The sequence below is a fragment of the Rhea americana genome, unplaced genomic scaffold, assembly GCF_003343005.1.
Source record: "Rhea americana isolate MKP2758 unplaced genomic scaffold, rheAme1 scaffold_3, whole genome shotgun sequence".
Classification (NCBI taxonomy): Eukaryota; Metazoa; Chordata; class Aves; order Rheiformes; family Rheidae; genus Rhea; species Rhea americana.
Window position 1 is genome coordinate 1,420,380 of NW_028186423.1, and position 22,872 is coordinate 1,443,251.

At 34.9% G+C, this 22,872-nt stretch overlaps 1 protein-coding gene across 1 annotated transcript in view; it reads left to right on the top strand.

Moving 5' to 3' along the window:
• The window catches only part of VWA8 (von Willebrand factor A domain containing 8), a 184,911-nt gene that overhangs the window by 84,769 nt on the left and 77,270 nt on the right, over positions 1-22,872 (top strand). Inside the window, exons 22-25 of the mRNA XM_085309462.1 lie at positions 13,095-13,170; positions 13,861-13,996; positions 15,244-15,363; positions 17,351-17,556. Coding sequence (XP_085165588.1) covers positions 13,095-13,170; positions 13,861-13,996; positions 15,244-15,363; positions 17,351-17,556 — 538 coding nt within the window. The remainder of the gene's footprint in view (positions 1-13,094; positions 13,171-13,860; positions 13,997-15,243; positions 15,364-17,350; positions 17,557-22,872) is intronic.

Genomic DNA, 22,872 nt, shown 5'->3' on the forward strand with positions numbered 1-22,872 from the left:
GGTGCTTGCTTGAATGTGTCATTCATTAGAGAAGAAATGTTCTAGATAGTAAAGTTTTTTTTTTCCTTTGGCACTTCTACTAAGCACATTTATTTCCTTCCCATCCATAAACATGTTTGGATTACCAGATTAAAAAATTATTTTTTCATATACAAGTTAAGAAAAAAAACAGGTACTTTAAGACAGGAAACTAATTTAAAACAATTCAAAAGMTGAAAAAAACAAGAGGTAATGATGAGTAATACTTTAATATCAAATTATGTACCTGCTTCTTATGGCCTAAATTGTGGATCAGCAAATTGGAATAAAGACTTAGTATGTCTAGAAGAAGAATCAGTTTGAATTGAACTGTACCCTTTTTCAACTTCATCCTAATCTTTACCCATCTCTCTTCAGTTGCCTGCTTCTACCACACTGCCTCTTTCTGCATGAAGAGTTTCTTAAATAGCATTAATAAAAATGTATGTCTTCTGATATTTTGCCCTTTAAAAACACAGTCTCTTTAACACTTTTCCCCTCAACTTTTTGTCTTGAAATGTCTTCCCATGGATTCATGATACTTGGATAGCTCTATTTCTTCATTTTTCTATTGCCATTTTCTCTACGTACTTCTCCTCCTAAACTTCCATCACTTCTTTCTTAAACACTACTTTTGTGACTTGCTACTTTCAACTTTGCATTAGCTTTCCTGCCATCTTCTCTACTTGGAGCAGCCATCCATCCCTTCTGGATAAAACTCACTATCACTTTTGCAAATCTTATTTATTCCACAAGATATTCCAGTAGTCCTATCACTCACAGTGTGTGTCTTTTTGGAAGAATTGTTCTCCAGTGAGGTGTAGTTAAGCAGAACAGTACTTCAAGATAAATTCAGATAACTTGGTAGAAAGATGTATAAATATACAGTTTGGGTTGACGRTTGGGCTGTAGAATATAGTTACAACATGCTAGTTCACACATTAAAAAAAGTCTTCTTTTCCCATTCAAGACAAACTTCTTTAAGGACTGTTTATGGTTACAGGATTCTAGATAGACTGAAATGAAAGATGATGAACAGTGCTGTGCAAGTCCACAAAAATAATTTTTGAATGTAGAAAAATGAGAAATTTCTATTTCACAGGTGGCATTTTGAATTACCTTGTAAAGAACCTAGTTTTTATAATACCATGGTAAAATTTATTGGACTGTTAAACAAGGATTTCTGTGTTATTAGTGAATACTATTGGATCCAGAGCAAAATAAGAGAAAGTTTACAAACATTCTGTTTGCTACTAAATATTTTGTGGGGAAAAATCAATGCAATCAGAAGCCTGTTGGTTCACAAGTATTTTATTAGAAAATGTGCTCAAATATGCACTTCATCTTCTATAGYCCTAGGTGATTGCTCAGATTGGTAACTAGCTAGCATCAGTATCGTTAAATGTGCTAACTGGAAATATTTCTGACTTTRTAATCGTTAATGGTGATGATATATATTATAAATATAAATTGTAAATATAGAGCAGATAAATGTTTTCACTTGTCTTTTAGTTAACTACCTTGTAAGGGAAATTAACAGTATTATTGCTTTTTTTGTGAGAAATGCAGAGGTGACTCAGTGTCAGATGAAGGTAAACATTCTTGGCCCTTTCAGAAATGTGTCTGACAACTTGTACCTTGATATTCCTTAGAATTTRGATTGAAGACTCTCTAGTTCCACTCCAGCTAGTCTCTGGAAGTGACAGCTGAATATCTTGAGGCTCTGAGTGTGTAGTGAGGTAGGAATTCTGTAGGAAAATGGCTAGTGATGACAGACATCATCAGTTCTTGAAATGGCCAATATCAACTGTCACTTCATGTAATTAATTATAAAACAATTTTTTTGCATATATTTATAATARAAATAGATAATCAGTAATGGATGGGTGTTGCAGCTGAATAGTAGCTGTTATGTCATGAAATAGAGAAATATGTACTTACCTATGAAATGTCCTTGGTAGTGGCTATAGTTAAGACATGGTCAGAAAAGAAACTGCTGAAGTGGAGAAAACTATGAGAAGAGCTTTAAAACTAGTATAACCAACATTTTTACTACAATGTAGTATAATGTAATAAATAAAAGAAGTGAATACATAATAGGCAAAAATAAAAATTCAAGTTCAGTCTAAATACAGTTTCAGAAGTATTTTAAAGGATTTATGAATCTAACYTCCATTTAAAAAAAATGATTTCTAATGAGACAAGTGCCAAAGATCATGAAGAAATTTTGAGAAATTTTTATTTTCAATAATTTTTGAGGCAAATAGGGGGGAATTACATTGTGATATAGTATATTACATTGTGTTATGAAGCATAATTGATTTAGACATAGGTCATGAAAGACTACCTTACCTCCTTTCCCAAAAAACAGGAACATAAAAGAACTAAAAATACTATTAAATATGATTTATTTGATTTTTTTATTTTCTTGGTGAAATAGTACAAGTTCTACTGATCTAATAGTGTGCATATTCAAAGAAATTGAAGCATTTCTGAAATGTCAGAGAATATTTTCCTTATTAGAGGCAGTGAGCTGATACTAGGAGTGATTTTAAAATCACACGTTTTATGTCTTGTACTTGAAGATGATGCAGGGAGATAGAAAACAGAATTAGGAGAAGTTTCTTTCCTTAAACATCCTTTCTGACATCTGTATTTACTTACTCTACCACTGATTCACATGGAAGGGTCAGCCTGACCTTAAGAATTAGATTACTTATGGATGTTATAAATACTTCTTAGGCTTTCTTACAGTACTTCACTGAGAGGTTTTATATTCTTGGGTGTAATTGTTAAATTTTGTGAACTATTTTTGGACYGTAAAACTGAACCTCCTAACTGAAAGACAGCCATGATTAGATTTAATAAGATTTTAAGAAAAATATTTCCTTATAAATTATTCAGAGTGTTGGCTCCTTCTTATTTATTTCTTACTATTTGGAATAGATCAGGACCTGGAAAAGAGTGAGCGCTGGAAAAAGGTGCTATATACTAACTCTCAGTTATCACATACACACAACTAGCTGTGTTAAATGCGGGGTTATATGATTCAGATTCTGTAATTAATTTGGGGTAGGCTCTACTTGGCTTCTCTTCAGGACTCTGCTCACTTACGGAGCATCTTCCTTCCCCGTGTGCAAGGAAGAAACTTTCCTCTGCCAAGGATTCCCAATCCCCCCTTTCCTACRAGAATAAGTTCCAGCAGAGAAATCCTGAAATTCATGTACCTCACCAGGATGGTTGTCTAGCTGTTGTTTGCCCAAGACACTGGCTRCAAGTTGTAGAACGTGCATCAGTGTTACCTTGTCTAATGTTAAACTTTCTAAGTTTTTGCTGTTTTCACYTTGCTTCCTGTGCTTTCATGATGCTGCTAGAAAGGTGAAAATTTATGAGCCCTGTACATTTGGAGCCCATAAGGTATCTATATAGAATTTGAAGACAGGCTGGATTTCTTAGAAAATTTAGAGGTTTTTTTAGAAACTTTGGTATCCTCCAAATAAACRGTCAGTTATTTGTGCATATTCGTAACTGTGTGAACCCTGGAAAGCCTCATCATTTTGACCCTTCCTGTTGTTACTTTTCCCCTTTCTAATGTGATCAATATAGAAAGAAATCAAGGGTGGTTCTTCACAAAAATCTGAAGTCTAGGTTTCTTTAAACAGCAAGATTTAACAGAGGGAAGAAAAAAATGTTAAAGATTTTTAGAAGACTGAAGCAAGAGCATGTACTGCGTTAGACTAAAATCTGAGCACTGATGAGAGTAATAGATAAATGTAAAAATGTAAGCTTCCAGCTGCTCTGAACAAAAACATCTTAAGAAAGTATCGTGGACTTTAGACTGTTGGCTCCTTTRATGTGATCAAAGAGAAAAGGTTAATTTTACTTCTCTTATGATCAGATTAGTGGCTTATTAGACACAAAGAATAGTTTTGCTGGAGTACAAGCATTCTATATCTGTTATTTAAGCATTTAGTTTTGCATCTGTTTGGAATTCAGTTTTACTGTCAATCTGCTTTTTAAATTTCAGTTACAATGATTTTTCCTCCTTGCAGTTACTACTTTTGTGTAGATTGCACTACAACATTTATCCTTCTGTTTCCRATGCAGGCTTGGTTTATGGCTCAAGATTTTTTTGTTTGTTTGTATTGGATGGTGAAGGGACTTGTAATAGAAATTCTAGTTTTCTAAGCAGCTTAAGTTCTGACTAGGAGGGTGTAAAATTCAGTGACCTACATCTTATAGTAGCTTCTGCTAATACAAATGGTTTTATGTGCTAAAGACACTGGTTTATGTGCTAGATTTATGTGCTAGGTTTTATGCACTAAAGGCACTGGATTAATATATACAGCAAGCTTTGGGGGTCATATGATGTCTCATCTTGGCTTTCATTAAAATATATTTCTGGTCTTTAATACATAAGCTTAGAAAAAGGAAAAAAGAGTACAAGATTTACATGTAACTTATTCTCATCTGAAATCTTAGGCAGCTAAAGAGAACTAGAAAAATATTGTGAAGAGCCAGATAGTATGAACTCAAGAGCTGGTGTTGCACAGCCATGAAAACTGCCACCTCCGTTCTGCTGAGGCTGGGTAGGCTTTAAGTCATATATTCAAAAAGAGCAACTGGTGACAGGAACTCTCAGAAATAATTATCTACCATCATGAGTTGTGCTTCTGATTGTTGTGATAGTAACCAAAGCCTCCCTCTTTAAGAAGTAGCCTCTTTAAGAAAAATCAAATATGCAAAGAAGGTCTGTATTCCAAGCAGCACATTTGCGTGGTTTGCGTGTGTGTGTGTCAGTACTTTGTTCGTAAAGTTTGGTGCTCCTTGATTTACTAACAATTTCCGAGAGGTAGCATTTGGATGACCCCAGCTAGCTCTTATTCTAGATAAGTTGCAATAACRTGTCTGGCAAAATCAAAATTGTTCAGTGGAAAAAATCCTTTTTTAAGATAAAGATTGTTTTTCTCTTATTTTCATAAAATTAAATAATCTAACTGATTAGTGATTCCTTGTGAGAAGCCTGTTTGTGCTATCCTTAGCTAGCACATAAACATGTCAGAATGGAGCAGTAGTTAAAGGTAAGGGGAAAAAAGAGGTACCTTCACACTTTTCATTGTTTTCAGATCAAGAAATGATCCTTTATGTAAGGAGATTACCTTTGAAAACTTCTAGAACATTTCTTTCATGTTATGATACGAGTGTAAATAATTCATGGTTGTTAAGGGAAAATTTATCTTAAATGTTTCCTTGCTTCATGCTGTTTCAGCAATAGATCAGCCATAGGAAGTACACAAATTGCAGCCCACCTGCTCCATCTCTGCAGAGCGTCCATCACGGACATTCCTCTACAAAATTACAAACTTTYGGAAAGAAAAAGTAACAATTCATGTCATCCTTACAGGGACTTGGTTACACTCAGGTAATGAGAAAACTGGATCCCCCTTGAGCTACTACAAGATGTAGCTACTGAAATTGTGATAAGCAAGGTCAACCTCAACTCTGATACCTGCAGCAGGTAGATCTGCAGTTACCTAGTTGTGCAAGAGCRTTGCAGTCGCAGAAATCGAGGCTTTTGATGAGCAGGCTGCGGTGTAATCTGCATCGATAATACGGGTTTATGAATGGATTTGGGGCTACTTAGAGCCTCAGGAAATCTGCAAAAGTCATGAGCCAATTAGTCTCTTTCATGTGTATGTGTGTGTTTGTGAGTGTCAAGAGAAAGTATTCCCCAAAATACTCTTTGGGGAAATGGAAACAGCTTGTTGTTCAGTAAGAGAACGGTGCCTTACAAGTCTTTACAGTGGGAGGGATTTTTGTTGATTTTTGGAAAGTTATTCTCTGTGATGTCTAAAAAGTTGAAGTTGCTTATGAATATGCTTTGGTGCCTTTTCATGGAAATAGAGCATACAGGCAGTTTCTTCTTTTTCTTTTAAATAAATCAATTAGCAAGTATAGTGCTTGCCTCAAAGTTTGTGCCCTTTAATTACCATAAAAGTCTTAGTTCTCTGTGTGATATCCTTTCTTGCAACTTTAAGAAATTTTCCTTGCCCCTTTCTAGACATGAACATATAGCTATCTAAAGCCATTTGGCCTAGGTATGARTTTGATATTTACACTGTCAACAGAATACTAACTGGTATAGAAATTCTATTTATCTTAGAATGTTACTGTTATTTTGGAAGATATTTCAGTACTTTATACTGATCTTTCTATTGCTATGTTTCCTTTTAAAGAATTTAGATAAGAATTTAACTTCCTGTTAGAGTTACTGTATTTGTTTGAGTGAGTGATGATTTGAAAGTGTGGCACAGGCTTTATTTTAAAAACCTATTACATTCTGTATTGTACCTTTTCTAGTTCTAAATAAATTACAGTAATCTAATCTTTTCTTCCTCAAATTAACTGAGTTTACATATGTTATMCTTTTTAAAATATATGTAATTATATTGTAATCTTTAACAATTAAATTAATGGAGAGATTTGGGGTGGGAAAATGAGCTTACGGTGTCCCTACAAGCAATAATCTCTAYAAACTATGCATTACTCTTTGAATGCTCTTTTCCTCTTTTTTCAGCACACATAATCGGTCTAAAATCTAATTACCTGTTTCCCCTATTGAGAACATTTACAACTACCTTTCAGCTTTATTGACTTCAGATTTTTTTTWAATTCTAATTTAGAAAGTTGTTTCAGAAAGATTAACTTAAGTAACATAGATGAAGATTTAATACTGTAGAATTGTGGTGTATCTGTTCTCAGAATTATGTTTGTCATCTTTTCTTAAAAGWATATATGATTATTTAAGACAACTTAAATGTTGATATAGCTCTGCAGGTCTGTTTTAAAAGTGAACAGCAATCTCTGTGCAGACTTGCAGAAAAAAATACTCTTAAGCTGCACTGTTCTATTAGAGGAATCCACTGAATCCAATGATAAGGGTATACATAGCTATATGTTGACAGCCACAAAAAAAACTAATTGTTTTTCCTGATTTTGAGGCATGGATGCTATGTCTAGAATACTTTCTTCTGATGTTGTTAAAAGCCTTATAACACATGGTTTATTGTTCATGCAGTTCAAGTTAGGAAATAAATATAACAAGACAGGCTTTTGTTGTGCAGATCTATGTTCTGAAGCACTGAATGTGCTGGCTAACATATTTTTTTTTGTCTTTTTTATTTTTGCTGTTCTTTTTCTCCCTTTCTTAGCACATTTTCAATCACTTAAGTATTGCGATGCAAGGCTTACAAAAGCTCATGCAAGTCTGTGATTTGTGTTTGCAATGTTAGTTTTCATAAGCTGTCTGACTAGCTCTGAAGTTGTCAGATTCCAGGTGTTAAAGTGCTACCTCATTTATCCTTTCTGTAGAAGTTGAATTCAGCTTGAATTTTCCTGCTGTGTGGCTGTTACAGGGAAGTAACTTAGGTTGGAATGTATTTTTCCTCTGAAGCTCAAGGAACAGTTTCTAGCTGTTTACTCAGTGAATTGTGTTCCTATACATAATAAGGGGAGCTGCAGGAAGTTGTGTCTCTTCATTTATGGAGTTGACAATCAGGGTGAATGAATTTCATTATGTTATAAGAAATTATGTAAAAAGRTTACATCTTGTTTTAAAAGATGGATCACTAATAAGTAGTTGTGTAACTTGATTTAAGATATAACTTGAGTTAAACATGTAATTCCTTTCAGCCTTTGTTCTACCCTCAGTCATACCAGTAATAAGTACTTTTATACTCCAAATAATTCTTTAGATTTTAAACAAATATATGTCCTGCTGAGTAGTTGCAGTGCTCTAGCAGAAAAAATTTAGGGGTGTAATTATTAGTGTACGCAGAGAAAGTCAAAAAGGCTTTACAATATCATTTTAACAGAGAAATGAGGCAGCTAGTTGGCTTTACAGGTATTTCAGAACTTCCTGAGCATAGTGGTCAGATCATGCAATGCAATGGCTAGAYAGTAGGTCAGCCAAAGAGGTATAAGAAACTCAGCTGTAAATGTCAAAGCCATGGAGATTTTTTCTTTAATGTAAGTTATCCCACTATTCGTCAGATAATACCTGAGTGGATTAGCTAAACCAATAAACAACTTCAAATGGCTCTTGACCTAATAACTATTTTTCCAAATACTCTTAGAATGAGGTCACGCCAGATGGCTATACTCATGTCAGATAGAAATATAGCCAAGAAGGTACATGTATATCACAGAAATGAAGTACCAAAAGCATTAGAACCTATATTCTGGTACTCTGGTATTTCCTTTCAACCAGCCTGAAGTTCCATTTGGAAAAGAGGATGGCCAAACCTGAACCTAGTCTATCCAAGCCTGTTACCATGTGTACCAACCCTGAAAGTTCAGGTTACCTTCAAGAGATATTCTCCTCCCCTTTCAGCCTCAATGTAAGTGCATACAGAAGCCTGGATRGTATTCTCCAGCATTCGTCATGATGGAGCATTATCAGTGAATATAGATGTTTGTCATGTTAACTGAGGTGCTAATAGGGTATCTTATATTTGGGCTTAAGGCTGCTGTTGACTCATGTTTTAAAATACAGCAGTACAATATATTTTCATTCCTTAAATTTAATGACAATTAATAAAGTATATAATGGTTCAAATCCTGTTTTGGCATTTATATTTCAGTGTTTGTTGGGGGGAAGGGGGCAGGTGTCAGCACATACAATATATGTTTGCAGCCATGTCACATAAACAACATGAACAATTTTATGAAGAATTTCATACTTGGACCTCTCTGTAGAAGCATTTTTAAGCAAGGCAGTCCTCAAGATAAACTAATAATGCATATTTTTGGAAAAGAGGAACATTGTTCTCCTTTGTTCCCTAATTTTTCTTTTTGGCTAGGTTCAACTTCTGTTTCTCCTAACAGATATCCTGAATGTATGGTGATTTCCTGTCTTTCCATCTATCACTCCCATCCTGCTGTGTTTCAAGGTCTGTCAATAGAGCTATTCAGCTCTTCCAAACAGCCTTAAATTTCATTTGAAAAAAGATAGGGAAAAATGTTTCTGTCTCCAGTGAATGCAATAAGAAATGCTGAACTCATTGGATTTGTGTTGAGCAAAATTTCATTCTAAGCAACAAAATAAATATCAGGTAATGGTTCCTTTGCTCTTTTTAGAGTAATTTTTCAGTTAACTTATTTAATAGAATTTGGATACATCTTGGAAATGGAGAGGGGTAGAATGGAGTCTTTTTTTGAATGGATGTATTTGAATTGTGATCCAGGCTGCTAATAAGAAATTGGATACATGTAACTTCGGTGAACAGTAATTTCAGTTCACTCTTGTAGTGAAGATGACTTAAAAAATAGATTWAAAAAAAATAAATTAAAAATTAAAAAGAAAATTTAAAAAATGCCATCATCTATAGTTATTAGCATCTGGTTGATGTCTGCTTAAGGTAAAGGGAAGTTGATAATTCCTTGATACATGATGGCTGCAATAAGGAACGTRAGTATTTTGCCGGATGGATGTCCCCCTCCAGGCTGCACTGTTTTGTAAGACTTGGCTAAAGTCCAGTGAGATTATCCCTTCCCTTGTGCCTGCTATAGCCAAAAAAAGCCCCATTTTCTGTGGTTGATAGAAATGTCTCCTGACGTATTTTATAGTTTTTCCCAGGAAATAAGGCATTGCTGTGAAAGATGTAGTAACTGTCAATAACTGGTATGTGTTCAGTAAGTTTGTAAACCTCARAACTGACTTTGAGGTAAGCGATACACCAGCAGCAAAAAGTAAATCTGCATGGGCAGAACAGACGGTGATATGAGCTAATAAAAAAGAAAACATCAAAAGCAGTCTCGAAAGTGCTGCTATGAATTAAATGATACTGTCAGAAAAAGAGTTGCTGGATTTTGGTACCAGATTTTTTTTCCCCCTTTGTGGGGAAGATCTGCCTGAAAAAAATAAAAACATGTTCTCAGGAAAGATACTGCTGAGCTCTTCATATTTTTCTTTTACAACCTGGAGAAAAAATCTGTTCAGTTAAGCTGGAGGAGAATTTACCAAGCCATTTTTCTCACCTGCTTCTACATTCSCACAGTCTTGCTTCTTTGTGTTAGCAGTATTTTCGTCTTGGGTGCCAAATCTAATGAAGTTATGGGGTTTTGATATTCGTTTATATTGATATGCCCTTGTTAGAACTTAGTTAAGATGTTAATAAGTAAATGTGAGTAAACCTTTCAGTTGATTTTCTGTGGGAGTGAAATTCTACAGGTGAGTGTTGTGAATACCAAATTTATTTTACACTTGCAAAACTCTGCACCCAATATTGTTCAGAAATATTTCACATTTAGCATATTTTTATTCTTCTTTCTTTCAATGAGTGTCTTTACATTTACATAGTTCATTATAAAGTGGAAATTTAAGAAAAAGGCCTAAGGAGGCAAATTATTATAGCTATTTTTTGAACTGCTTATTTCATGTTATTTTYCTGAACAACAGAAATTAATGACGTCTGATAACACAGCTTGTGATTCTGAAAGGGAAACTAAGTTTATCTGTACTAACCCCAGCAAATAATACCACAAATAACCACAAATAACAAAATGAGAAGTTAGAAGCCAGGTTTAGGATGTCAATTTTCTTTCTTTTCCATTCCTTCTCCACTCTTCCCTGAATTATGCAACTTTCATAGTATATAAACTGCCAGCTTCTTCAGTGTTGATTTCCCTCAAAGACATAGTCAATTCTGTCATCTTTAAAGATTGAAATCATCCTATGGGTTTATGTGAGCTGCTGGTGGTACTAAGCACAATTTAGTATTCCATAGTGGAGGTTGCGCAGAGGCAGAGGATTAACCAGTTCACCCGAATTAAAATACATTATTTTGTGTTATAGTAAAGCACTGTTTTACATTTACATTTTACAATTCTCTTTTTTTTCTTCCACTGTCACCTGTGCCTATCTACAGCCGCACTATGGATATCTTCCTTTCCTCCCATATTTTGTTCACTTTTTTTTTTTTTTTTTTTTTTTGGTTCCTCCACTTTTACTTTAAAGAACTCGCAGTCTCACAGTTCAGGTTTGAAAAATATTTTCTTTTTTCTCCATGGATTCTCTTCTACAGCTACAACTATGTAGTGCGAATGAGGAGTGATAGCTGTTTGCAGGGCTARGCTAGTGCATGCAGTCTGAGAATTTAGTCCCTAAGTAATTTATGCCCAAGAAACAAACGTTGTWGGTCTGTCATTGCTACTTCCATTAGTTATTTCTCTGTCTGATGTAGAAGTGGGTGAGCAAGAAGAATGACAATAGAAGCTTTGGTTTTGTTTTCTTCGTGTTTTTTTTTTAAGAAAAAGGAKTAAGTGGTTTTAAAAATTATGCAGAGCTGCATTTGTTGCATATAAATACAATATGAATATAATTATCTTTGGGAAGTTCTACTTTTTTTGAGAGGCTGCAGTGCTGGAGATAAATGATGGAGGAAAGCTCGACTTTTTAACCTTTTCTCTCCCAGATCAAAGTCCAAATGAAGTAGCCAGATATTAAATAGCTCTGTTTCCTCCTTGAACTTTATTGCTATGCATGGGAGAGATTGGAGTAAATCAGTCGTTAAAGCTAAAGTTTAAAGCTAAACAAGGAAGTATTAGTTGTTAGGGAAAGAAATCCTGCTGACAGGAGTTTCAAATTGAGGAAATTTGCATGTTATGCTGTCAGTTTTAAACCGTAATTGGAAACTGGCCATTTAGTGGTTTACTGCAAATAGTACTATGTTTGATTTCCTGTATGCATGGAGCTTATCAGAATACTGTTGATTTTTTACAAGGTGCTACGAAATTAAAGATAGAAGTAAGATAGTCATTTGGAACAATGAGTCAGCTTAGCTTAAACAAATAGTTTTTTATATGCAGTTTTTCACTGCATGGCGGTGAAAGGTAAGAGATCAAATCTTACACCTGATGCAAGGTTTACCAACCTTACCTGTTGACCAGCATGTGGATCTCAAGCAGCATAAATGTGGCTGTGCTTTCTGATTCTGTCATGTGAACAGCTCATCCGTCTGCTGACACAGAATTTGGTTAATCCAAATTCTGAAGTATAGGAGTAAAGGGCTTGCATAGCATACTTACCAAAGACTGAACTGCATTTCCTATTGCTTATGGAACTGTGGGAAGCATAGGCACCTTCAGTTGTCTCCCACGTCTGGTTTATTCCTTAGCTCGTTTCTCTCTCAGAACCCGAAGATATATTTTATGAATCTTGACTATCTGAGGGTTTTGACAAGAATGACGTAGAATCAGGTGGGTTTCTCCCCAGTTCCTGCTATGAGATGTAGAGGCAAATCCAATGTGATTTGAAGAGATCTCTCATGTTGGACCTTTCTGAATTGCAACTGTTTTTCGTTTATCTGCACATTCAGTGTTGATTGAAATAGATGATGATAATGAAGATTAAGGAATATTCTCCTTACAGGTTTTTATTAAGCTGCTTTAAATTTGAAGGAAAAAAACATTTGAGTAATWTAGCCACAAATAGATTATCAAAAAGAAATGCTATGCTATTTTAGCCTCTCCATCCCATCCCAGAACTTACACTGTTTATGATACAAAATGTAGCATGTGCTAGTAAAAGTTATTCCATCTGGTGCAGTTTAGATTGAACTAAAAATAGTTGATTTTTAGAATTCCACAGGAGTATTTTTAGTCTTACTTTTTCCTGGTGATATGTCATGTGGAAAAGAGCTACTAAAATATTAGCAATTTCACTATGATATGGTGAATTCCTGCTTGTTTCTTCTGGGGAGATTTTCCTGTTYGTCGTGTAAATGGTAGTGTAAACATGTGTAACTAGAAGTAGTAGTAATAGTAGTCATATATCTCTGTTTTCATTTCTGCGGTTTATGAGAGATTGAGAGCTGCTATGATGCTCTTCCTTGACCAACAAGCTACCACACTGGTGGTCTCAGTTTAMGTTCTTTACAAATTCTAAAAAATAGAGATATTGTTCCTCCTACAAAAGAAAAAAACCAGACTTTTCAGCGTCATATATTCATTTTGGAGTTTGCTGTGACTGAAGTTCCAGTGTATTTCAATTAATACTTTGTTTTTCCACTTTTCAGGGATACCACTGTACAAAGCCTTACATTGCAACCTTCTGTTAAAGATGGGCTTATTATATATGAAGATTCACCACTGGTCAGTAGTTATATTTTGATTGTATRTTTGGAAAACCTTTTCATTTAAAAYGAATTGTGAAKCATACTGGCATTTTCAAATACAAAAATCCTTTGTGATTTGATTATTTCATGAGAGAGTTAGCAAGTGTGGTAACACATCCTTAACATTAACTTTGCTCACACTGGTCAAGTTTTCTGTCCCAGCTGCTGAATAGGATACTAATCTTGGGAGTCTGCACACRCAACGTAAGCATGAAAAATAATTTAGTCTACATTAACCTGACATACTCTACCTGATGTATGTTTTCCTGCTTCTCCTRTAGTATCTAAAAACGCCCTGCACCAACCCACTATGCTGAACTCCRGATAAGTCCTACCACTATTCTTCAGTTTTTTCAGCTTCGTGTCGACAGTTAGACCCAGATTGTTCATGCCCTTTCCTGTCCATACTCCAATTTATCTTCATTCAGGATCCTGACTTCCCTCTTTAACACAGTCCTTTCCATCTATGTGCCAAAAAAACCTTTCTTTCTTGTCTCTCTTACTTCCTCTTTTTTCAGTCTGCAGCAGTTCAGGTCATACTTCATCCTCCTATTCKGACTCCTTTCTTGTCAGTGCCATTGACATATTTGCTATTACCAACTGAGAAGTCAGTAGTAGTTTCTTGCARATTTCTTTGGAAGATTGTGATGATTTGATTTTTTTCTAGGTAAAAGCAGTGAAGTTTGGACATATTTTGGTAATTGATGAAGCAGACAAAGCACCAACAAATGTTACCTGTATCTTGAAAACTTTAGTAGAAAGTGGAGAAATGGTTTTGTCAGATGGAAGGCGAATTGTTGCCAGTAAGTAGATAGTGCTTTGATCATTTACAATAAAAAAAAGATGCTTTTTTCAGCAATTRCATTATTAATTAGAGCCCCAGAAGAGTATAAATCGAAAAAATGGGTATATTTGCTGCCGAAGGTTTTCAGTTAAAGAATTTGGAGTGATTTTTTTTTCCATAGAGAATGATTTTAAATGTCTGAGATGTCTAATGTTTGTGTTTYAAAGATTACTTCATAAGCTACTTTTACAACAACCACAAATATTTTCTTAAATTAGTATTATCATGAACTATAAGGAATTAAAAAAAAAAACTAAATTGAATTCTTGATGACACTTCACAATAAAAAATATAGATCTAATTGACCAAAATATGAGTTTTTTTCCTGCTTGTCTGAATAGTTAGGGTGTAATTTTCCCTAGAGAAATCCAGGAAAGATCCAGGAGTAAAGATGAGAGTATATTTAAAGTAGATTTTTTTTTAGAAGAGTTTTATCTAATGAAATATCTGTGTGTTATCATTAYTTTAAGATTTCCTGAAGGATGAGAGTATTTTTTAATTGGAATTTTATTCACATGTATTGCAAGAGCTAAATAATTTTTATAAATTTTCAAAGAAAGACCAGTGCCCTTTTGATGTTAGTAGACACTGTACTTTATGTAATGAGTCAACACTGCGATGGCACAATATTGAGTTGTGCTTGTGATTATAAACTGTAGATGGGCTGCTTTTTTTTTTTAATATCTTGCTAGCCAGTCGCACTTAATACTGTAGTTTTGTAGATGAGGTGAAAGGATTCCCAAATACCTTGTGCCAATGGAGACGTATTGCCAGGGAGCAAGAGGAGCCAGTCTGATTGATTCTCAAGAAATAGAGCCTTCACATGTGTCTCTGGCTTTTCACGGACTTTTTAAATATATTCAGGGCAAATTTCAGTCCTATTTTCCCAAACCAGAAGATGCCAGCTSTCTATAAAAAGATACTTTCTTCACCACTTCCCTCAGCAAGGTTAAATTAAGTATGAATAGCACTAGTAGTCCCCATTCCAAGAACAGCTGATGCTTTTTTTTTTTTAAATGAAACAATTCAGTTAAATTTTTGTGAAACAAATTATGAAATTTTAAAATRAAACCTAGAGCACTCATAGGCGAAGGACATGCTATTAAGTTGCTGAGAGGTTTGTTTTAACTGTTAAGGTCTTTTTGTAGTTGGCTGATATATCACAAAACTTAAATATGTATTTATTAAATTTTACTTGTTTTCCAGATCATGCTAATGTGCAGGGGAGAGAAAATGTTATAGTAATTCATCCTGATTTTAGAATGATAGTTCTAGCAAACAGACCTGGATTTCCTTTCTTGGGTAATGACTTTTTTGGCACACTAGGTAAGTGATTCATATTAAATGATGAGCTTTAATAGAACTGATAAATAGATTGACTATCTATGTGTCATTAGATTTCATGGGGAGAGGAGATCCTTATGGGCATAAATGTTGCGTTTCATGTAAGACACTCGGGGTAGGATTCAACCTGAAGACACACATCAGTTTCAGTATGTTAATGTAAGTGTCTGAGCTTACCCTGGACACCTATATGTAGTCATCTGTGTTACAGCAAGAGTTGTTGTTTTATGGAATCTAAGAAGACAGACAAAGATACAAGCAGTTTTTCATAATGAGTCTATATTGTATACAAGTATAAGAAAAACATAAGCTATAAGCAGTTTGATACCTCACACCAATGATTAATACACCTGTCCACTGATTTTCCTGTATCAAACAAGCCACTGTCCGAGTGCTGTCCTCTTCAGAAGAGTTGAGCATGATGGAGCATTCTTTTCTCTCTCTCCCTGAAGAGTGGCTACTGTCTTTTATAGCGCTAGCATTATGTCACTTTCTTGTTAATCCTTAGTAGCTTCTTCATGCCCATGGCAAGTGGATGATAGGCCTTCTTAAAACATATATATCTGACAAGATATTGAAGTCATCCTGGTTTCATGTAACCATGACCAAATATCACATCAAAGCTTTTTATATCAACAGCAGTTTCTTTTTAACAAGCTTTCTTGTTCCTGAAAATCCTATATAGCAGCAAAAAGATTTCCCGCAGCTTCAACTGTCAGCAAAAACAGGGATCTAAGAGAAATTGGTACTGTGCAAGGGTAAGTAATGAAGAAGTGTGTATATTAGCCTGTGCTAAGGCACCGACCTAGGTTAGTCTAAGTCCATCTGTGGCAAGGTTTTGGCAGTATTAAACTTGGAGTACTAGCTGAACACCTCTCCAGACTCCACTGACTCTACTGTCTTTTTTAGCTTAGCCACTTATGTGCAGGTACCTTGATTTGTGTGTCTTTATTTATTTGTTAGTTGAATCCCACACTTGGTGATATTTTGGCTGTTAGGTTTATTCTGCAATAAATAATATTGTACATAATAAAAGTAGGAGCAAGCACAACTCAATATTGCAAAAGAGATTTTTGTTTTTCAGGTATAGTTTCCAGAGAATGAGCATTCCATGTCAGAGACCCACTGGAATCGAATTTCCCTCAGCTATGTTGCTCCAAGATGTTTTTATTATTTCCATGACTTAATTTCCCTCCTTTCTCATACAAACACTCCAAAGAAAAATGATTATCCCAGTATTGTTAGAGTTGCCGCACATGACAAAAATCTGAACCCTGACCTTTGCCTTTCTTGTTGATTTTATTTTTCAAGCCAAGGGATCTCTCTGCTTCAAACCCAGTTCCTTTTTCAGCAAAACTCAATCATGCTTCTGCACATTTTTTTATTTTTAAATATTCTTTACAAATGAATTCAGTCTTACAGAGTTTATGAGTGGGGCAAGTATAATGCAAATTTATGTAAAGATTAGCTTGACRAATTACCTACCACACTTTGAGGTGTATACCTCAAGAAGGAAATGAGAAATCCAATATTTCTTCCAGACCTCACAGGATTTGCTTTAGGGCATTCCTGAGTATCCAGATTTACCTGAATCTGCTGATATTTTCACAGCATTCACAGACTGGTCCCACTCTACCTGTCTTATTCTTTCTTTAAAATTCTTTTTCTTGACATCTTTTCTTTCTTTCTGCATTCRCTTGATTTATGTTTCTTCTTGAAGTTAATTTCTCCCTTGTGATCACCTTCAGGAAAGGATAGGAGGGACTTCTGTGTTTTCTGGAACCTGTATGTTCTTTATAACAAATTCATCCTATGTATTTTTCAAAGTGGTATGTTTTTTTTTTTTATTTGTTTGTTTTTTCAACAAACAGCATCTTCTTTTCCATTTAAGTTGCTGTATGGAGCTTAAAGAGGCTGTTGTTATGCTCTGTCTTTGCAAATTACTTAACTCTGTGCTTTTCTCTTTTAGGGGACATTTTTAGTTGCCATGCTGTTGATAATCCCAAACCACAGTCTGAATTGGCTATGCTCAGGCAGTATGGTCCTAATGTTCCAGAGCCAATACTTCAAAAATTGGTATCTGCTTTTGGAGAGCTCAGGAGTTTGGCTGACCAAGGAATTATTAACTATCCCTATTCAACTAGAGAAGTTGTGAATATTGTAAAACATTTACAGGTACTGTACATCAAATTCAGATTCCATAAAATTGAAACAAAAATGCATGAACCATAAYGGCATATCTTTTCTAAAACCTTCAAATATTATATTAAAAATTACTAGCAATGAACTCAAATTTTCATTTAAAAGATTTGCATTTTGAAAGAACAAGCACATTCAGACAGCTGGATACTCTTAGGGCAAGGATCACAGTTGWAGACAAGTAGTTATTTCTTGTGCATATTTGTTTAAAGATGCACAAAATACTTGTGATTCTGTTTTTCCACTGTTTTTAATATATGGTAATGATAAAGTGAAAGCAGTATGCGTTGTTGTACTAGTCTACATTGTAAAATTCCCTATCTAATATACAATACTTTAAGAAGAATGTGACTGTTTATGCAGCTATGAAACTTCTGTTTTTAATCATCCTACTGGGGAGACTCCGCTGCGTAAATTCAACACATGGAGTATTACTATTGTTTTAGGAAAATGTTACATGGATAGTGACTTAGCCAACAGGTGTTTGGATACCATGATTGCTTCCTGCACATATTTTAAGTATGAAATGCTGAATTACTAGTTTAATAAAGACATTTTTAAAATAGCAGTAGATTTGGACTTACATCTTTTAAATTGAGGCATATCCTTTGTCTGAGGTATTTGAAATGTAAAATACTTGAATCCTTTTTGAAATATTTTCTTCTATTTATAATCATAAAGTAGGTAATTTATTTTTTACAGTGTATTTCTTGGATTATTGAATCCTAGATTAAAAAATTTAGTGGAAGTATTTGTGTAATTATTATGGTTAGAATATAATTTCTCAAATTCTTTGACCTATTCTTTCTGTGTTTAACAATGCATAATATAATAGGGCTGCATGATAGTTTTAATTTGTGGTTTTGTTCATATTCACCCATATAGACATACATTAGGTCCTGCAGCTTAGAGTTTTCTTAAGTTTTTCAAATTGTCTAGACTTTTGGGGAGGAGATTTTTGTGTTCTGTAGTCTAGCGTGCCACGCGGTCTTGAGACTTGATGAAACAGAGCTACTGAAATAGAAATGCAGAAAAACRCATGAACAATAACTCTATACACAGGGTTAACAAAATTCTGACATAAAAGCTGAGAAATCTACCCAAATAAACTTGTAAATGAAATACTTTATTAGGATTAGCAACACCAATTGATAGGTATTACCATATTGATAGGAACACATACCATGTTGAAGGTACTGTTGGTGTATTTCAGCACACGTCTGAAATGAAACTGGAAAAATACAAATCAAGGAATAATTACTGTACTGCTGAAAAGCTGCTGTGTAAGGGTTTTTGTTAAGTGATCCCTTTCCTGTCTTCAGTCTTTGGCTCTTCCTTTCTACCTTCTTACCTTCCTTCCTTCATTTCCTGTGTCCAAATATTCTGTAGCTGCAGTGCCCTCTATCACCAGCTGGTGTCAAAACACAGGGACTTCTTTTCTTAGTGTGTGAACAGCATCCAGTAGAAGATTGGAAGAGCTGCATTGCTAATTGTCTTAAAGACGGGTTTTTTCTGCTAGTGCCTCCTTCACTTAAGCAGATTAGTGTGGTCACTGGAAACTGGCACAGGACATGGATAAGAGAGGAAGGTTTGGGGGTGTTTTTTGTTTGGTTTTGTCGCCTCTTTCAAAGTCAACTGTAAATATTCAAATATGTCTCCAAAATGCATCTTTGATTTCTTCTATAATGTTTGTCTTCAAGATCCCAGTGTCTTTGAAGAGAATTCAGCATTTTGTTTACCRTAACTTGTTTTTCAATCTAAATAATAAAAAGCTGGGAGTAGGCAAATGTAAACAATAAATATAAGCATAATGGTTTTTCTAAAGTAAGAGGCTTTTAGGTCTTCAGGTAGGAAGAAAGGAAGGAGGGAAATGAGTCAATGAAATTSCTGGTCCTTAGGAAGGAAGGAGGGAAGTTAGTCATATTGTTAAACAATTTGCCTTACAGCAGTTCCACAGCCCCAATTCCTTTGTACTGTTGTTTTGGTTTCTTTCATATAATTTTGGTGTTTTTTTGCTCCTTCAAAAAAGGGTTGGAAATTTGGGAGAAATAATTGCTGTTGATTACTCTTATCCGAAAGCGCATCTGAGCATTGGGGCTAGTCAGTTTAGAGAATATTCTGATTACTGTGACATCAACATATAATTAAACTGTGCTAATCTCTGTACTCTGATTAACTGTGGTCTTAAACATATAGAATTTTGTCTACAATGTATTTATAAGGGCATTTTTGCATAGTGATTATGCAAATACGGAACTCGTAGCACTTAGATTGTAGCTGTAGTTTAGGTTCTGCATTCTGTGCTGAGTGTTTCTTAATGAAAGAGGTTTTTTGTTGAAGCTTGGGCTTCCAAGCTGGTTTGAGGACCTCTAACAGCAGGCATGAAGAAAATTGTCTACTGCAGTTGCCTAACTTGGATGTTGCAACTATTTCCCCCCATTGATTTAATTTAGGTCTTGCAGCTTTAGATAGCAAGTAACCTAAATATAGCTTTGTAGTCCCAGTCTCCTGCAATTGTCAGATTGTGTCAAATATTAGAGGTATTTATGCTAATAGTGGCTTTTCGGTAAGTCATCATCTCTGTTCTCCATTAGGTTTCCTCCACTGTCTCTATGCAGTCTAATTTAYAAGTTTTCACTAAACCATTTCTGTGTCATTTTGCAGAGTCCAGGTTCACCCAGTATCCATGTCAGGTGTTAATTAGACAAGCCACATTCTTCCAAATTAAACAGAAATAGCTTTTCTACTGACTCTATTGAGCTTAGGAAATAAGATATTTCTGGTATGTCTTCTTGTCTTGTTTGTCTGAGATTGCTTTTTCAGACACTAGATGTGTAAGCTGCCTTCTGGCTCTGGAATCTGCCAGTTATCAGGCTTTTGAACCTTTTCAGTAAAGTTTTGTGCTAAGATAAATGTGCTTAATTTTATTTTTTTCTGTTCAGCCTAGTCTCAAAAGAAAAGKAGGCTTATCCAGTTGCAGTCTGCATCCCTTTCTCTCCTTGCTGCCCCCTCCCACCCCAATAGATTTTTACCCTTTTGACCAACTGCAGTGAATCTCAGTCACCAGTTTTCAGAGATAATTAGGCTTCCGCAGGTTTAATCAAAATCAGTGGCTGTGTAACAGAGAGGAGCAGACTGACGTTAGTTTCCCTGTGAAAGGAAAGGCAGGGGGAGAGTTCAGCTGTTTGGGCTGGCAGGAGGTGATGCCCACCAAACACAAAGCGCTGGTTAATCGATTAACGTGCACGTAGTGCAGGTCGAGCTCCAGGATGTCGTAGGTCTTGCCCAGCTGACAGGACAAATGAGGAGCTGGCAAAACTCCTTGGAGGGCCTCCAAGAGGAAGGCAAGGGTAGGGAGGAATTAGCAGATGGAGGGAGGTCTATGGGTGTTGTGGCAGCAGGATTAGGCCTTTAGGATGGTGCTGGCGATACGGGAAATGCACAGGGATTGGAAGTCATGAAAAGGAAAGTGAGTGATAGTGAGAACACAAGGTAGAAATCCCCCAAAATACAGACTTATTAGATCTTTTGTTACCAAATAAATTATCACTTTGTTTTGAGAAGTGCTGGTAGGAGTGCAGTACACCTACCTCAGTGTATATAAAGTAACTTAAGATTCCTTATTTATACTTGCAAACTCTTTTTTTGCTGGTACCTTTTAAGTCTATAGCAATGCATATACTCATGGAAATTTAAATCTGTAAAAATAGTGTTTTTTCACCAAGCCAATTTCTGTAATAATTTTGTGTCAAATAAAGCATAAAATATGTATAATATAAAATTATTTAAGGCAAAAAACATGTTACTCATTATTATAAGAAATAGCAAAGAATCTAAAATGTGAAAGTGCTCAAAGGTGCACACAGAGGTGTTGCTTGTAAGGGAAGGAATCATTGAATGAGAACCAGACAGACTGATGAGAGATCAATATTTTTTCCAGTAATCTGGTTTTAAAAATCAATAGAAACCTAATGATTTTTTTAAAATGTTCAACTCAAATATTCTTTTTTTTTTTTTTCTTCAAGTGAACTGACATTGCCTTTCTTCAGTGAGCAGTTATCCAGGCAGTTATTAAAAAGTGTTCAAATTTGTACTGATCGAAACAAGAGAGTTACAGTTTTTAATAAGTGAGGTGAAAGGCCTTTTTGGAAATACTTAGATTCAGAACAGTTTTTTGACAGTGGTGATCAGTTATACTTGAGGAAATAAATTTTACAAGATGTCCTACTGGTACAGGAGGCACAGAGCTATTGGTACCATTCATTAAGGAGAAGGGTGTTGATGTCAGAATGATTCAGAAAAACATGGAAATACTTGGAAAGTAATAGTGAAAACAAGATAATATTTGAGGCACTTCAAGGTTTCTGCAGTCTCTAGTATAGCACAGGTAAAACAGTAGGTGCTACATGAATGAGATAGGTTGGTGGCTGTTGGCTGCACTTTATCATAATGAAGAGCCACATCTGAAATATTTATACTGAATATATAAGGAATATATATCTGAAATATATATTTTTGTTAGAACATCTGTTGGAAGAAGTGTGTGTTTCATTCAGTAAGAAGTAGACATTTTAAGCAGGATGGCACAGGACAACTTTATATAGGGAGAAAAAAAAACAAAAACAAACACCTTTCTTCATTTCARTTTATTCCACTACATCAGTTCAATGACTGCTCTGTCAAGGCTTATAAGTCTCCTGGGAAATAAAAAGGCAGGAAAATTTGTTTTCTTCTTGTAGTACAGCAATAATTAATAGATGTCGGAAAATGAAATAGGCTAGTTCTGAAATATGGAAGGGCATAGCTGGCCATAAATCATCAGTCCAGTTCGCTAACAAAAGTTATATCCTAATGAAAGTTTGAAGAACCTTTTTTCCTTATGTCAGCACATTTCAGGTAGTATTTTTCACTAATTAAAAAAATATTTATTTATCTTAAGTGAATTTCCATTTCTACTAAAATCCATCGTGGTAGCAATGGCTGAAAGTCATTTTTGGTAAATAAGCAATTTATCTTCTTCTTTTCTATATTCAATGTTAAGAATCAGAATTGTTAAATGAATTGCGTAATTGAGTACATGAATACATGTATTTGTGTCGTATCTTCCAGGTTAGCAGAAAGCAGTTCTAAATTTAAAATACAGGCTCTATTTAATTACATTGTGTTTCAAAGGTTATCCCATCCTTTTTTAGGTGTAGAATAAAAATGATTATTAAAACAAGACTAAAATTTAAATCATTTTTTCCTACTTGTTTAACTAATTCAGGTTTGGTGTCAGTATCTTTTTTATGA